The 18208-nt window shown below is 37.8% G+C and overlaps 1 protein-coding gene across 3 annotated transcripts in view; it reads right to left on the bottom strand.

Moving 5' to 3' along the window:
• The window catches only part of Col14a1 (collagen type XIV alpha 1 chain), a 224054-nt gene that overhangs the window by 59134 nt on the left and 146712 nt on the right, over positions 1 to 18208 (bottom strand). For all 3 annotated transcript variants that reach the window (XM_031359565.1, XM_031359566.1, XM_031359567.1), the window contains exons 27-34: positions 17175 to 17298; positions 16743 to 16886; positions 15420 to 15584; positions 14751 to 14789; positions 13627 to 13765; positions 12570 to 12712; positions 9890 to 9999; positions 7117 to 7275 (exon numbers count right to left, since the gene is read on the bottom strand). In XM_031359565.1, the coding sequence (XP_031215425.1) occupies positions 7117 to 7275; positions 9890 to 9999; positions 12570 to 12712; positions 13627 to 13765; positions 14751 to 14789; positions 15420 to 15584; positions 16743 to 16886; positions 17175 to 17298 (1023 nt within the window). The remainder of the gene's footprint in view (positions 1 to 7116; positions 7276 to 9889; positions 10000 to 12569; positions 12713 to 13626; positions 13766 to 14750; positions 14790 to 15419; positions 15585 to 16742; positions 16887 to 17174; positions 17299 to 18208) is intronic.

The raw sequence follows: 18208 nt of genomic DNA, 5'->3' as shown, positions 1-18208 counted from the left end.
GCGGTGGTACAAAAGGGAAACAAGAATGTGATTCAATTATATTTAATTAAAATATGTTTTTAAATGTTTAAAAAAAAAAGAAAATGAAATCAGGCTTTCTGTTCTCAAGTCCAAGAATACCTGTGTGCATTATGTTTACTCTAACCAGTAAACAGAAAAATCTTGAGGTTTGAAAATAGACTTATTATTCAAAACATCTTACTTTCTTGAAATTATCATAGCAATGTATTATTTGCTAAAATGTCAGCAGGGTACATAGTTTACTACTACCACCCTTGGATATTTAAACATCCAGGCCACTAAGGTAGATATATAAGCCAAAACAGGGAAGCCATACAACAAAATAATGATCAATTAAAAAAAAAACTTCAAAATGAAAACATTTCCAAAGATGCACTACAGCAGACTTTTTAAAATATTAATAGCAAGAAAGTGTTCAGATAGCACAAAGATTGGAGCCTATGGAGCTAGGCTTCTGGGATAGGAGTCCTGAGTCCAGCCTTAATACCCTGAGTTATTTTGAAGGAATTAGTTCCTGGTTTGAATTCTCATTTTTCTCATCTGTGAAAGTGTGTGCTAACATAGTTGAAGACCCCTACTCTGAATGTATGAGGCCTTCTGACTGTTAAAAGGATGCCAAAAACTTCTCCACCTGGCTCTGCTGGGTGGGTTTCATGTAAAGTGCAGACCCATTAAAGATGTCTAAAGTTATACTATACCAGATAAATAATCCATAATAAGTTTTTCATGGTACTTAAACTCATATTTTTTATTAAAAGTCCTCCTATGTATATGGAATAAATGTATGATCTTTAAAATTCTTTTTAAAAAGATGTCTAAAGTTCCTGTTGAATGTGTGTAAAAGGTATGTGCAAAACATAAATACATCTAGTGTGTAGACTTGGACTCCATCTTTAAGATTTCTCATTGTGTATATTTGAATATTCCAAATTCTGTAGTTCCAATTATTTCAGATAAGAGATACTCCATTCTATTAGCTATTCTGTTTGTTGTGAAGACCAGATGAGTTAATATGGAGAGAGTACTAGAACAGTATCTGAAAGACACCTGCAATAAATAGTAACTATCATTTCCAAGTTCGCTGCACAACTCTCTCACAACTTTCTTCTAAAGCTTATAAGCCAATAACGTAGAATCAAAGCAAAAGTAAGAATGGCAAGGGAAGATACAGAAGAGATTTCTTCTAAATTATTATTTACTTTTAATGATTTGGAAAAATCTCAACAAAAAGACAATATTAACCAACATGTTTTGAAGTTCTGCTCTGTGCTAGCTATTATTCTAAGCGCTCTATGTCTATCTCAGATCACGACCATATAGCACAATGACAGTCATGCCCATTCTGCAGTCCAGGTCTGTAGGACCTGAAACACTTTAGCTTGAGTAACTGAAAACCATCATAAAAGTTCAATTCCAGATGAGATTTGAACAGCCCAACCCATGTGTGGTCTAAACTTTTGTGGTTTATTTAGTAATAAATGTGTCTTTGAGTTAATGCTTAAAATGAAGATAGCCCAGGTTGATTTTATGTTATTGCACTTGAGAACATTTATTCAATGAGTCTTATTATGGATAACATCAGCTAGAGTCAGCTATGTCTGGAAATCATTCATCCATTAAGAAATTTAGCATTCCTGGATAAAACCTTCATGTTAAAATATTTTAGTGAGTGGAAAGATTTACTCAAAGCAAATGCCCTTCACCACCTCTAGCATACATCAAACGTTCTTGAAGTTTTTCCAATAAATACTCAACAGTCAGCTCCCTATTGCTGCATTATGTCTACATACAAACTTTTGCCTAGCCCTCTGCCATGTAGAGTGAATAAGATTTGTGTGAGCTCAGTTTATCTACTGAATGGATCAAACATCCACTAACTATTTGATGAATCCACTACCATCATTTGAAGAATGCTACTCTATGAGATGCCTTTTCTTTCACAACTTAGATGAGATCAGCAGATTTTTCTTTGAGAATACCAAATGTATTCATAGTTGTTTTGTATGTGTGATAGCTTAAATTCCTCTGCTGTCTTTAGGACTTCTTTTCCCAGACACATTTCTGCAGATAGATTGAAAAACAGCAAGAACAAAATAAAACAAAGGCCTCTGGCTTTCACTCCAAAAGCGATGGCATACAAAGCTGTACGACTTCCATGGGAGATAACATAAAGATGTTATGTCAAAGCATTTCATACTTGAGTGTCTTGGGATGCAAAATAACATAGTTCAAAAGAAAGCACAGCTCAGGCAGTTAATACAGAGGCAGCTTCCTTCTACTTAACTAAAACATATAAAAGATATAGATTTTTAAGACACAAGAAAGGATGTGTAACTTTCCACATTTACACTTTGTGTAAATTTCTCTAAATGGAATCCTTAGCCAATTACAAATGCTCATTTTTCATCTCTGGACATTTATGTCTGGATATAGCTCAATAGGCAAGTCATTTGGGGTCAAATGTTAGCAAGAAAATAAGATTAAAATATTTTTGGCACTTGAGTCATTTTGATCTATGAATGGAAGTTTCAAAGTTCTCTTGACTCCCCTTTCTACTCAGTATTGGATTTTCTCCTCCAACTTTTTTCTTAAATAATATAAGTACATTCATGTACTTGTACAAATCAAAAGCTTTCTGTATATAAGAAGATACTATAGAGAGAGTTGCAGAGACCTAGGCCATCTTCCATTCCTCACCAGGTGTCCAACTTCTCCTTGACTTCATCAACAAAGCAAGAAGTACATGGCATTGGCCATGGTAGAGTTCTGAGCTTGAGCTTGCTCTTAAGTTATCAAATTTTAGGAAACTCATGAACATTCCGATTAAACTCAGAAATGAAAGTTGACAATTATTGTGCCTGTTGATAGAATCAATGCTTATGTATAGAAATATTTTGAAAGTAAGATTTGAGCACAGTTATTTGCAAGCTTGTGACTGAAATAGTGAGCTGTGAAAGAAGAGTTGGGGGATTGGTCACTGGATCAGATCTGTTATCTTAAGGTGGACAGAGTCTGGTCTAGCAGAAGACAGCACTGGAAAGGAAGCCAGACAGTACTGAGGAAGTCAGAGTTTCATACCTCAATTTCCTCATTTATTTTTTTTAAATTTTGAAATGAGAGCTCTCATTAATTCAAAGCTAAGTTTTAGAATCAATAAAGTGAAGACAATATGAATATCTCTTTCCATGGTTTTAAAATATTAAATTGATATTTCACAGGAATACACATTTCCTAGACCACAGTAGGCATATGAGTTAGCAACTGTTATAATTTAAGGATTTAAAGAAGCAACACATGGAAAAACTCATTTCAAAAATTTACTATTTGTTTCTTAGCATCGGTGGGTTTTCTTTTTTTTTTTTTTTACTTCTTTATATATTTCAGGTATTAGCCCTCTATTGAAAGTGTAGTTGGTAAAAATCTTCCCAATTTCTGTAGCCTGTCACTTTGTCCAAATGATGGTTTGCTTATAACGTATGATTTTATTATATTTTAATTTCTGTCTCTCTTGTGTGTGTGTGTCTGTTGTGTGCACATGTGCACATTTGTGTGTGTGCACGCGCATGCCTCTGTGTGTTTCTTGAGTGTTTGGTTCTTTTTTTCTGTTTGTTCTTGGTTTGTCATACCTCAGTTTGTTTGTCTTTATTTTATTTTTGACATTTTTTAATTTTAATGCGGAGGAGGAGGAGAGGGTGAGGATATGGTTGGGTAGAGAAGTATGGACGATCTCAGGGGTGGTTGGGATAGGGGCAAGTGTGATCAGAATATATGGTATGAAGGGAAGCCTGCTTGCAATAGAGAGAAAGATTAACACTTGGCTACTGAAGAGTCATCAGCTAGTCTACTGCTGAATTCTACACCAAAACTATTATTCAGTGAATAAAATTATAGGTGGCTCCTATAATTTTATTTCTTGGCATGTTTTTCTATTATTTCAGTAGCAGGAACTGAGTAAATGCCAAGTGAATAACTGCCTCAGTGTTAGATTCCAAAGGTAGGAAAGTGCTTTAAGAAACATGGTTCCATTCCAGAAACTCAAGCTTTCTCTAGAGAAATCCAAAAGAAAAAGCAAAAATGAAAAAAAAAGTTAACAAACTTCTTACAAAGGAAGCCTAGAAAGGAGAGGCAGTTACTTTTCTTTACACATACGTTTTGACAGCCAAGTAAAGTCTGCTTATTAGTTTAGTCTCCCTGGGAATAGCCACCACCTGCAGAATCTTGCTTTTCTGAGCTTGAGTTGCTTTTATTAAGAATGTAAACAGTTTCTATACAGTAGTTATTATAACTCTAAATCCTCTCTCCTTCACTCAGCTATGGGCTGAAAGGATACAGTCTTTTAAAAGGGAATCCTTAGAAGCTTCCTTTCCTTTTTTATTTATTTTATATTTTGCCCTTAGAAGCTTCCAACATTTTGAATTAATGTTAGATTTGACAAGTGGTGCAGACCTTAATTATAAGCTACTCATAATTATTCCTCATGGAGTTATCTAAACTGAACCCGTTACACATACCCTTCTGCTAACCAGCAGAGGAAGACCCACACTGAGCTGGATACATTTTGAAACTGAAATTGAAAGGCCAAGACTTCTCTCATATGGCATTAATATCATTAAGCCACACACCCCCAAAGAAGGAGTAATTGACTACTCAACTGCATTTTTAAGATCTAACCTAATATTATCCATTTTAGCATAAGCAAATTCTTTAGTAAGTGGGAAGACTAAAAATCTATTTATGAGTCCTTTATAGACTTCTAGATTAGAAGAGAAGCTATGGCTTTTTTTCCTAGCGCCCTTACAAAGAACTCTTTAGTTACTAACATCTATAAATTCCCCCTTTGTCTCCTAGTGACTGCAAGTTGCCACTAAGGACTCTCTGTTTAACTACATTGCTTTGGTGTCCCAAAGTGAAAAATTGCCATCAATATACCTGAGAAGTACAGGCACATTTAGGTGTACAAATAAATTTTTTTTTATTTTTTATTAGTTATGTATATGGAGTACATTATGACCTCTGATATAATTTGAAACACACTTACTATAACTGTTATTATAAAGTTATAATTTGGGGCTGGAGAGATGGTTCAGCGGTTAAAAGCACTGACTGTTCTTTCAAAGGTCCTGAGTTCAAAACCCAGCCATGGTGGCTCACAACCACCCATAATGAGATCTGATACCCTCTTCTGGGGTGTCTGAAGACAGCTACAGTGTGCTTACATATAATAAATAATAAAATAAATCTTTAAAAAATAAAACAAAATAAAGTTATAATTGTAAAATACAAATAGGGGAGAATAGGACATATATTAAGAGATTGTAGTCAATGCCACATATGGAGTCTACCAAAGATGATACTGTTTAAGGAAATAAGTTATGCAAATCAAATAGTCTGAGGCTATAATGTAGCTCAATCAGAATTCCTTGCCTGACATTTACAAGGTCCTAGGCTCAGGACCACATGCAAAATTCTACATATGAGAAATAGTCCATTTCTATTTAGGCTCTAGTGTTTCTTGGGCACTTACTCTGCTTGTAGAAATATGTCAGAAACTGGGATGATGTTTTTAAAAGAAGCCCATACTGTTGTTTCTATATTAGGGAATTTATATTGTCTAGGGAGGTAAAATATGAATAAATGAAAAAAAGATGTGACTAATAATAATCAAGCTGCAAATGAGTATTTAGTTGCGGTTAAAGGTGAGGTGGAAGATGAAAAATTTACTGTTGTGAAAACTTTCATTTGTCCAGGAATATAGCTGCTCCTCTTTGAGTATTGCTGTCAGGAACATTAGATGCATGATGCCTAAAGTTAAGAAAATCATGGTAGTACTAAGTGATTTGGGCCTAGAGTTGCCCCCTCTCTCATAAATGGGTTCATCTATGATGGTTGATACATCATAGCCTTAGTCTGCTAATCTGTTTTTATAATCTCTTGAACATGGTTTCTAGTGTTATGTAGAGGAGAAATGTAGACTGGGATAGTCAGTCTTTTTAAAACTAAAATGTTCCTAGCTTTAGGATGACTCACTGAGTGCTGCTAATGAGCTGTGAATGCTCATTGTTAAAGTGAGACCCTGGAGCCATGGGATTCTTTTCTGAGGGGAGGGAGTGAAAGGAATGCGATTCTATGCCAATTAAAAGTCTCCCAGATTTCAAATCCATTTTAATGATGTAAAAATTATTTTACAAACATTTTACATGGTTAAAAGGGTTATTGATAGCACAAAATAGTTTTAAAATATACAAACCTAACCCAAATTAGAGGCATATTCCACTTTCCTAGGTATAATGTTGTAAAACTTTATATGGATTTGTATTTTCTTGTATAAATTTGTACACATTGATTTTTGAATTTCAATTAAAAAACACTTATGTCACAAATAAGGTATAGAATATTATATATTCAAATCTTAAATGCATTTAGATAATTAACTAGCCTAATACTGAAGCATTCTCTTTATAATGTACAGAAGCCTACTACTGTGAACATCCATATTTGCTTAAAGTCACCATCTATCATCTATCAATCATCTATCTATCACCTGTCAACTATCCATCATTTGTCATCTATCTATCTATCTATCTATCTATATCTATGCATTTATTCATCCATCCACCCATCCATTCATCTCTTTAACAGTGGGGTATATTCTTTTAGCTGGGCTTCTTTGTCTGGCCTCAGTGGGAGAGGATGTACCTAGCCCCTCACAGACTTGATATGCAAGGGCAGGAATTTCCAGGGTGCCCCCACCTACTCAGAGGAGAAGGGGGGGAAAAAGGATTATGGGAGAGGATGAGCAGAAGGGGGCAGCAGGCAGGAAGTAAAGTGAATACAAAAATTCTAATTAGAGAACAATAAACATTTTTTAAAAAACCAAAAGGAAAAAGAAAAAGAAGGAAAGAAAGAACAAAAAGAGAAGGAAAGAGAGAAAGAAGGAAAGAAAGAAAGAGAGAAAGAAAGGAAGGAAGAAAGAAAGAAAGGAAGGAAGGAAGGGAGGGAGGAAGGAAGGAAGGAAGGAAGGAAGGAAGGAAGAAACAGAGAGAAGGAACGATTCCCCTGTAACAGAAACACAGTTCCACTTCCTTGTCTACTTACTGGTGCAGAGTTTCCATTTGGTCCTCTTGATCTGACCATTCTCCCTAGTACTTCCACACCATCCGACGTGATATTCGCTGATGCATTTATTGCCTTCTGGCCAACTTCCTTACAGTCAACAACCACTTTGGCCAAAGTCTTGCTGACAACAACATGGAGCTAGATGAAATAAAAAATGTTTTAGGATGTCCTATGCAGGGAGAATTATAAACTTATTTGTGCAACTGTCTGGCTCACTGTTAAGAAGTACAGAGAAGGAAGAGAATTCTGTCTCCAAGTACTTCACGGTGTACCTTATCCATGACTGCTCAACATTCAAGAATCATCCCTCTGGATATTTCACTTTGACATACTTTAAAAAGAGCCACTCTTTATAAGAGATTTTAGATTAACTCTCTTGTGTGTTATCATGAATGTTATGCATGTGTCATGACAGTTAGTTCTAATTTGTTCCCTTCCCCAACTACCTTTCCCAATTTTCCCATCTCCCTGCAGCTGGAAGGGGTCTTGAGAGTGTAAGACATTTTCTTAGCCAAGGGGAAGGGGAGCAATGAATACAAGGGAGAAACCCTTCAGCTTACTGTCTGGTGCGGTTTTCTCAAACTACAGTCGCAAGGACATGAAGAGCACTGTTTCAGCAGTCACAGGTCCTTTGTTAGGATATGGAAAAGCCAGATCTTTTCATCCTTTAATTAACCATTAAGGGTAGGTTTATTGTAAATAACTCAGGTGACCACACTCTAACCAAGTTCTGACATAGGAATCTATGGGCCTTCCGCACATTTTGAATTGGGATTAGTGTTGCTTCATGACTGTGATTTATTTGTAGCAGACTACTGAAAGAAAAAAAAAAATCTATACTCCAATAATGACTTCACTCACAAAGAAAGGTAACCGTGGCAACTCCTTAAAGAGGAGTGGATGATAAAAGGGCTGTAAAAACTAAGCCAGCTAAGGCCATGTTCAAATCATGAGCTGACTTTGTCAGTAACTTAACATCTTTTGTATTAATATAGTTTTATTTTCATGGTTATGTTCAACTTTGCTCTGTCCCCTGGTTGTATGAAAAATGAAAGAAAACAGGTAAATTCCTACCTATTTTTGTTGAATGTTTTGTTTAAGTTACATCAGGATAAAAGCAATTCCGGTCAGCAGAGCAATTCATTAGAATTGTTTCCTCTCAGAAAGAAGTTAACTATTGCTTAAATATTCCTAGGAAAAACCTATCACCTTGCTTGTTTCTTGTTAACATTGACATTTACAAGGAATGGAAATTGACTTCTGTATGTTCTGAGGAGACTGCTCTCATGTTTAAAACAATACTGTGCTTTATAAAAGATTTTGAAACATTTTCAAAAATGTTTTGCTTCTTGGATACATGCACAAGTGGTTATTCCACTTATATTATTACTAACATTTTGGGACCATGTTTTATATCTAAAACATAAAAGAGCCAACTAATAATCAATAAAGAATAAAGACATTTACTCAATTGTAATGCTTTGAACAAATCAAATCTGATCAGTGTGTATTGAACTTTCATTGAGATCTTCCATTAATAGTTGTATGCTGTGTACATTTATTTTGTTTCTTGTTTGGCTTTACTAACACATAAACTAGAAGAAATTATTTCTTTATACATCTTTTAAACTTTTAAAGATTTACACATTTAAAGCCGATCACTAACAAACCTCACTTCTAGCTCCTTAAGTTCTGGTAAAGTAAAACAAAACTTTACACTACCTAGGACACATAAAAAGTTCTTTGAACGCAAGCTCATGTATAAGCCAGAGTCTGTGATGAATAAGCCAGAGTCTGTGATGAAATCCTCTTTTGACTCAAATGTCATTGTAAAGGCTTCCCATCTCTCTCCTACTGTTTTCCCTGGCTGCTTTGCAATGTGCTCTACACAACCAAGAACAGAATCACCCATATTCTAGTGAAATTCAAAGAGGTGTTAATGGAACATTTCATTAGTAAACCTCCAATTGTAAACACACACATACACATGTGTGCTTTTCATATAGGTATGTAATCCTACCCAACAAGAAAAAAGGAAGTTTTAATTATATAATATGCAGTAAAGATACCAAAAGAACATTGGCCAATAAGACCAACAAGGTCACAGAACAACTTTGTGGAGTCAGTTCTCTCCTTCCATCTTTCACATGGGTTCCATGGATCACACTCAGATCAGTAAGCTGGGCCCTAAGTGCATTTCCACACTAAGCTATGTCACTAGCCCAACCAATGTCTTTACTATACTACACATTATGTGTTATATTATGTAATGTGCCAAATGAACACTAGTTGCTTAGCAATGTGGTGCTTTCTCCTCAAAGGGGAAATCTGGACCAAATCTGTCACTATCCTTTGAGAACCTGTTAGGAATGACAGGTCAGTGTCCCATCTCAGAACTACTAACTCAGAATCTTGGGTGTCATTATCAAGTCTTAAAAGAAGTAATTCTTACTCCAGTTAGACTCTGAAATCCAAAGCTCCATGAAGTTTAAGAAATGCATTTCTGAGCTGGATGTAGTGGAGAATGCTTTTAATCTCAACACTCAAGAGGCAGAGGCTGATGGATCTCTGTGAGTTTGAGGCCAGCCTGGTCTACAAAGTGAGTTCCAGGCCAGCCAGAGCAATGTAGAAAAACCTAGTCTCAGAAAACAAAACAACCACTCCCCCACCCCATTTGCACATATTCATTTCTGCTGCTCCTCTTGTGACAGATAATAGAGCTGGCAATTTCATTATCTGAGGCCTCACTAACCTTGTGAAAGCTTCCATAGAACATTTTCCTGATGTCAGGTCCTTCAAAAGTGACAGTTTGAAAATCTCCAGTATAGTCATAGTTGAAATAAGTTAGAGTTTTTCCACCATCTAGTCAAATAAAGAAAAGTTTTAAAAGATGAGTACTTTTTCCCTAAAACTCAGCTTGACAGAAAATAGTGAATCCATTCTTTTGGAATCACATCTAAAACAACATGAGGGGCTGAGACACTGAACCATCCACAGCTTGCTACAGGATTTCAGGTGGCTAAAGTAACTGACTTAATGACATGTGCTGAGGGGGAGAGCAGGAACCTACACATGCCCTTCCTTTATCCTTCTTTGCCTAACCTCTTATCCACACCACCTCTTGAGAGATGCCATCAACACTTAGAGTGAAAGAAGATAATGAGAGAGGACATTGTCAATAATATTAGGGAAAAAACCTTTGTCCTACTAGCCCACCGCAGACGCCAGCTTTCCCAGGACATGAAGCATTACCACACAGATGCCTCCTTTATTATGAACAGACAAACAAAAGCTTCTTGATGTTAAGTCCTTTGCCTTACAAGGAATATTTCATTATTAAAAATAAAACTGGGGTGAGGGGTGGATAGGTAAGGGGGTAGGTGGGTGGGGGAGCACTTTCTCAGAGGCAAAGGAGGATGGGGTGAAGAACTCTGGGAGGGGAGACCAAGAAGGGGAGCAACATTTAGAATGTAAATAATTAAAATAATTTAATAAAAATATAAGTAGATAAATAAAAATACCCTTTTCTCAACAGTGCTTTCTTACACTAATGTTTAATTTTCACTTTTCTTTTAAGTGGAGTATTCTAGTTTCCTTTCTATTGTCTATAAGAAACACTCTGACCAGAAGCAATCAAGGGGAGCAAAAAGCTTATTTAAGCTTACAGGTCACAAGTCTATCACCGAACTCAGGGCAAGAACCTCAAGCCAGTCCTGTTTGCTATTCTGCACAACCACAGAGACCTGAAGATGCCATGGAAGATGCTGCTTGATGCTTGTTTGTAACAGATTCGTGATTATCTAGCTTTCTTATGCAGTACGGGACCACCTGCCTAGGCAAGGAGCCGCCAACAGTGGGCTGGACCTTCCAGTACCCATTACCAATCAAGACAATCCTCCACAGAGAGGCTCACAGACCAATCTTGTCTGGACAGTCCTTTAGTTGCGACTCCCTTCTCAAGTGACTCTACACTGTGTCACAGTGACAGTTAACGTTAATCAGGACAAGGGGCAAACTAATTTTAGTCATTTTGAGACTTCTTTATTTTCGAGCCTAGGATGTATATGAAGTTAATGACTTAAGCCCTTTCAGTCTGTAGATTCTCTTTAGTCGTCATATCAATGCAGAAGGTTTCCTTCAAACTATGTTTAGTTGTTGATTGCTTTCTAGTTATCAAACCTTTCTTTTATTTCCTTTGGAAATAATATCAAACTAGTCTCCTTATACAAAAGCTTGCTAGAAGGTAGTCATCCCTTTCAAGTTTTGGATTTTAGCTTCATTCTAAGTTTGAGACTCAGCAGCTTCAGCAACATGGATCAAAAGCTGAGCCCTTTGAGCTACACTCAGAGCAGGACAGGGGAAGCTTCCCTCGATGGTTCCTCTTCAAGTGTCCAACCTCTCCCAGCATCTCTTCACTTTCTCAACAATAGAGTGCAGTGTCATATGTCACACCCACCCAGATTCCAAATTCTTATCTTTATCTCAGAATTTCTTTCCAAGCATGATGTTGCCAAATTGGCAGTCTGTAGAATATCAAATAGGCGTTTGTATTTATCATAACCATGTCTAATAAATGAACTTCTGGTCCTACCTCTCTAAACACTCTGCCCACCTCCCTACTTTTGTTCTGCCTACAGTCTTCACTCTCTAGTAGAAACTGCTTGTCTAGCTCCACCTTGGTCACCATCCACAGAGAGCAGTGGTTCTGAACCTGTGGGTTGGAACCGTCGGAAAACACATATTTCCCATGGTCTTAGGAACCCCCAACCATACATTTATTTTCGTTGCTATTTCATAACTGTAATTTTGCTATTGATTAGATTCTAGCTTCATTCTACTTTTGAGACTCAGTAACTCCAGCGGCATGGATCAAAAGCTGAGCACTGTGTGCCACACTTCAGAACAGGACAGGGGAAAGCTTCCTCAGATGAGTGTCTCAGTTCCTAAGCCCATCAGAAATAAGTGCTTTCCGATGGCCACAGCCCATAAGTTGAGAACCACTTTGTGTCTAATGCTGCTACCAAGCAGATGCTCAGGGAGAATTTTTGTTGTTGTTGTTAGTCTTGTTTTTTGTTTTAAGATTTATTTATTTATTTTATGGATATGAGTACATTGTAGCTGTCTTTAGACACACCAGAAGTGGGCATCAGATCCTATTATAGATGGCTGTGAGCCACCATGTGGTTGCTGGGAATTCAACTCCGGACCTCTGAAAGAGCAGTCAGTGCTCTTAACCACTGAGCCATCTCTCCAGCCCCCAGGGAGCATTTCTTGAGAGAATAGGTTAATAGGTGAATGAATCAATGATTTCATAACTCACTGCTTGTTGTTTCTACATTTACATAAGTTATGTTGCAACATAAAATATCAAGATGACATGCTACATGCATTATCATGTATACAGCGATTTCTACACACATAAATATACTTACTGTCCAAAATGATCCCAACTAGTGGCTCAGAGTTTTTATTTAAAATCTCCCAAAGAGCAAATGGCTCCTGTGGTGTGTCAGGAAGAATCCGAAACAGAAAACTCATTGTATAGTCAGATGGCAATCCTTCTGGATGCAGATACCTGGTGGTGGGATGAAAACAATGCTTCATTGTCTCGTTCTTGTCACAAAGTCATCCTCTGACCATAAAGTAACACATTTTCACTAGAGAAGCTTTGAAAAACAAAAGGAGATTGCCATCAATCCCCATAAGTTCCCGGCTTTAGACTGGCTCTCCAGCTTCTAGGAGTATTCTCCCGTTTCCTCCTCCCAGTTCGCTTTAGGGATGCTTGGGTTACAGACAATATACCACTATATCCATTTTTTCTAATGAGTTCCATGTATTTAAACTCAGCTCATCAGGCTTACAGGACAAGCACATTTACCGCTGAATCATCTCCCTGCCTTTATGGCCTTTACCTCACATCTTTGGCTTCTCTGAGTTTTCACTTCAGAGTTTCAGAGATACTCACAGGCTTGAAAGTTAGCATACATCAGGATTTAGAATAATATGTGGACTACTGTGTTGCTATGTCAGCATCAATTACTTTTACATATTTTCAGATAAAAATATGCTAAACTTCAACCAGGATTACAGGATGGAGCTGATGACTTATGTTAGGTTTTCAAAAATTTTATGTTTGGTGTGTAAGAGTTTGTGTTCTATGTGACTCATGCATGACTAATGCCCAGAGAGGCCAAAGAGGTCACCAGACCCCCTGGAGGCAGAGTTACAGATGGGTATGATCTGTTACATGGATGCTAGGAATTGAACCCAGGTCCTCTAAAGGAGCAGTTAGTGCTCTTCACTGCAAGCTGAGCCAAATTATCAGCCTCGGGGCTGTTTTTCAACAAAGAACTACAAACATCATTTGCTCTAAACATTGTAAAAAATCTTATCACAAACTATCACAGTAAATTACAAACTGACATCAATTTTTATATTATGATATAATAAACATATGATTGACTTTAGCATCTTGCAAAGCAAACCTACTTTGTTGGCTGGGAAACCAGGGCATCCTTATGGATTTGATAGCACGGGAACAAATTGAAGGTACCAGGTTCCATAGATACTCCTTCCACTGCAGAAAAATCCTTTTCAACCAAACCAAACATTTCCATCATCTTAAATCCTACAGTGGTGAGACAGATACAGTGGATAAGAACAAACAGGTATGTTAAAAATTTAAAGTTTCCTACTAAACAAATATTTAAACAAAAACAGGCAGATGGACTTGAAACAAGCATCAATCAACATTTTATTTAAAATGTGATAATGGCGGCTTCTGTTTTTATGTTTTCATGAGATTCTTGAGTGTGCAAATGTGTGTCTCTCCATCTGTATGTGTGTCTCTCCGTCTGTATGTGTGTCTCTCCGTCTGTATGTGTGTCTCTCCGTCTGTATGTGTGTCTCTCCGTCTGTATGTGTGTCTCTCCGTCTGTATGTGTGTCTCTCCGTCTGTATGTGTGTCTCTCCGTCTGTATGTGTGTCTCTCCATCTGCATGTGTGTCTCTCCGTCTGCATGTGTGTCTCTCCGTCTGTATGTGTGTCTCTCCGTCTGTATGTGTGTCTCTCCGTCATCTGTATGTGTGTCTCTCCGTCTGTATGTGTGTCTCTCCGTCTGTATGTGTGTCTCTCCGTCTGTATGTGTGTCTCTCCGTCTGTATGTGTGTCTCTCCGTCTGTATGTGTGTCTCTCCGTCTGTATGTGTGTCTCTCCGTCTGTATGTGTGTCTCTCCGTCTGTATGTGTGTCTCTCCGTCTGTATGTGTGTCTCTCCGTCTGTATGTGTGTCTCTCCGTCTGTATGTGTTGCTTGGGCTTTTTCTTTGGCACTTTTTCTCCTGGTTTTTGTTTTGTTTTTTGTTTTTTGTTTTTTGTTTTTTTTGGCGTTTTTTTTTGTTTTTTGTTTTTTTGGGTTTTTTTGTTTTGTTTTGTTTTGTTTTTGTTGTTTGTTTTTTTGTTTTTGGTACTATCTTGTCCGATTTGCCTGATTTGTTTGGTTTTGTTGTCTTATTTTATCATCATTTTTAGGTGGGAAACCAGAATCAGACTATATCATATGAATAAAAATATATCTTCAATAAAAGAAAAATAGGGGGGAGCCCATAATGCATACCTGCAAGATCAATTCCATCCTTGTGCACCATTGGGCAGGCTGAAAAACAAAGCAAGCAATAAAAAACCGTAGCTCGTGTATCTTTCAAATACATGGCCCCATTGTTGTGGGCACAGGAAAGTAACACAATCTTCCCTAGCTTTCGACACCTGACCCGTGAGTTAACAACAATATGATGTGGCTGTGGTTATTTAATGTCCCCTTTTTAGAACCAAAGGGTCACAGCTTCCAACCACGCTCTTAGATCCATTAAACCAATGTTACATGGAAGCACATGTTGAGACATGTTTTGATTAAGAAGTCTTTGAAAACTTATTTCCTACATTTTTTTGGTTTGGTTCGCTTGGCTTTGGTTTTAAGACATGGCCTTGCTGTGTAACTTTGGCTGATACTAAGTGGCCCAAGATGTCTTCAATCATCCTGTTTCACACTCCTGTGTTTAATTCAAAGTTTCAACTTGAGAAGACCTTCATCAACCTCCCTAAAGAGGGAAGAGAGGATGTTTATCTCACATGCTCAAAACCATAGGACGCAACACCTGTGCGATAACTAGTGCTGAGAGTCTGTAGCAGCTCTTCCTCAGCTCTAGATGGGACTCCTTATTTAACCAGCATTAGATATTTTAGATTTTTAACCCACACTCATGAATACAAGTTCTCAAGAACTAACTTGCTGATGCAGTTTCACAGACAAAAGTAATTAATTCATCTTCAATTTTCTTAAAGGCATCAAAGTCATCCACGAAGAAGACGTGACGGGAGCTGGGCTTGCTGCCAATCCGAACCAACTCTGCGTAGTCAGCATCAGCCACACCAATGGCAAAGATGTTGTACCCTACAACGGACACAGAGCAGACTTCTGAGTCATTTCAACTTCACAGAATACAATCAATGCAAGGTGCTTGATGCCCAAATGATTAAAATGTGCTCATTTTGGAAGTCCAGTAGGAGTGGCTAATTCTTTCTTCACTGTTCATCAGAATTCTTAATGTGCATATTTCATTATGTGAGAAATATTCCATCATCCCCCAAAGAAATTTTCCACTAATAAAAGCAATAAAGCTAAACCCCAGTTGGTGCATGAGCCCAAATGGTTCTCATTTGAGTAATGTATTTACAGTTGCATATTTTTAATATTTATTCTGACATCTATAGCATGAGGTGCTGCCTAAACAGAAATTTTTCCCCTCTGGGAGTACAACTTAAGGCCTAGCAATCTAAACTGGGTCACCATGGAAAATCTGGCAAGTAAGCATTAAACCGGTGTTGCTAAGCATATCATCTTGGTTGGTCTCCTCCTATAACAAGACATCCTGACCAACATGATTTAGGGAGAAGGGATTTGTTTTGGCTCGCAGTTTCAGGTCCATCACAGCAAGACAGTCACAGCAGCCAGAGGGTGAGGGAACTTGTCCCACTACATCCAGCATCAGGGAGAGAGTAGCGTGTACACGGATGCTGATGCTCAGCTCAACTCTCTTCCAGTTCATGGGTCAGCCCATGAAATAATGCCACTCATAAGCAGCATAGGCAGTCCCACCTCCATTAATCCAACTAAGAAACCCCTCACAGGCATGCCCACGGGCCAAGCTAATCTAGACATTCTCTCATTGAGATGAGACTCCCTCTCTAGGTGATTCTAGATTATGGCAAGTCCATAATTCAAACAAATCTTCACACACATATATCATACAATAGAACCTTCACAGCCATCCTGTGAGAACATTTTTTTTTACAGATTAGGAGACAGCCCTTTAGAGAGGCCCTTTCAATACTATTGTAACTTGTTGCTGTTATTCCCTAGTCAAGAAACGCTGCTGTAACAAATCACAGCTTTTTCTTTAATAATAAAAGCAGGTGCAAGGCATGTGATTATTTTAAAATCTGCATTATCCACTAGGGGACATTTAATTAAGCAGATAGAAATATGTGCTTAGTGTCAACACTGTTCTCAGTAGTCATGATGGTGTATATATATATATGGGAACCTTACCATCTGCCTGCATCTCCCTGGAAATTTTGTTGACATCATCTTGCGACCGTCCATCAGTTATAACCACAATGACCTTTGGGATGCCTCTCCTTGTCCCTGAGTCTGCAGTAAATAAGGTATCTCGAACATGCTTGATAGCTTTTCCTGAAACAAAGAATCAACAGTTCCATTTCACTACTGCATGTGCTTTCTCAGGCTGAAAAGAGTGGGTCAGCCTTGTTACATCAATGAAAACAATTGAAAATATGTGTCTTGGAAGCTGAGGCTGCTATGCAAGGGCAAGGTACCGGAGACCCATGTGTGAGACCCTGGATTCCACACTCGGCACCAAAACAAATCAGCCAGGCTAGGGACAAAATTAACCTCAAATTCCCAATGATCACCATGAGCTTTTGCTAGGCATTGTTTTGCCAATGTCTGTTTGGATCTTACCTGTTTTAGTATTTCCTCCTTTGTAGGAAATGTGTTTAATGGCATCAAGAAGTGTCTCTTTGGTTTTGTAAGCATCGAGTTTGAATTCTGTTCGGGGGTCATCAGTGAACTGAACCATTGCCACCTAGAGAGACAGGGCGAATCCACGTTTTACACAGTAGGGACTTGCACGGGGTCAGAGGACACAGTAGCACTGTAGCACCCATAGTTTAAACTTCTTCCTCAACCCAATCCTCTCTTTAAGTTTATAATAGATCAAATATTAAATTTGAAGGAAAATTAAACTTCAAGTTATAGGTGCTTATTAAGAACTAAAATTAAAAAAAAAAATTCTTTTTAATGGCTGTAGGGGTTTTGCCAATTCATTTAACAAATAAAAGTTGTCCTCCTAAATCTGGTTATTGGGCTACAGCATCACACTTGTTTTCTTTATCAGATCTTCCTGTGACACAATATAAAGTATCTACTATGACTCTACCCACTGTACAAAGGAGAAAACTGAGGCACGTGGAATCAAGCTAGAGAGTCGAGATCAGGGCGGGAGAGATCGCTCAGCAGTTAGGAGCACTGACTGCTCTTCCAGAGGTCCTGAGTTTAAGTTTCCCAGCAAACACATGGTGGCTCACAACCATCTTTAATGGGATCCAATGCACTCTTCTGGTGTGTCTGAAGACAGCTACAGTATACTCATATAGATAAATTTAAGAGAGAGAGAGAGAGAGAAAGAGAGAGAGAGAGAGAAAGAGAGAGAGTCAAGATCACACATGTGCCCATTGGCAGAGCAGGCAGATGAAACCAAGTATGTTCTAGTTCAAAATCTGTGACCTCACTCATCTTTCTAATTTCCCACATTTCGACTTTATGGGACTATTTTGAGTTGGTTGCTTCATATTTTGATCCACCGAACAATGAATATCTGTTGAATGAATGGAGTAGTTTCACATTCTGAATGATCCTTAAAATGTGTGAACATAGCCTGGCCCCTACTTTCAAGACTGCCATGTCCTTGAGGGAAAATATTATGTGTAAATGAG

Source organism: Mastomys coucha, unplaced genomic scaffold (assembly GCF_008632895.1).
Source record: "Mastomys coucha isolate ucsf_1 unplaced genomic scaffold, UCSF_Mcou_1 pScaffold7, whole genome shotgun sequence".
NCBI classification, from domain to species: domain Eukaryota; kingdom Metazoa; phylum Chordata; class Mammalia; order Rodentia; family Muridae; genus Mastomys; species Mastomys coucha.
Note: the sequence above shows the minus strand (reverse complement) of the source record. Positions and strands in the feature narration are given on the sequence as shown.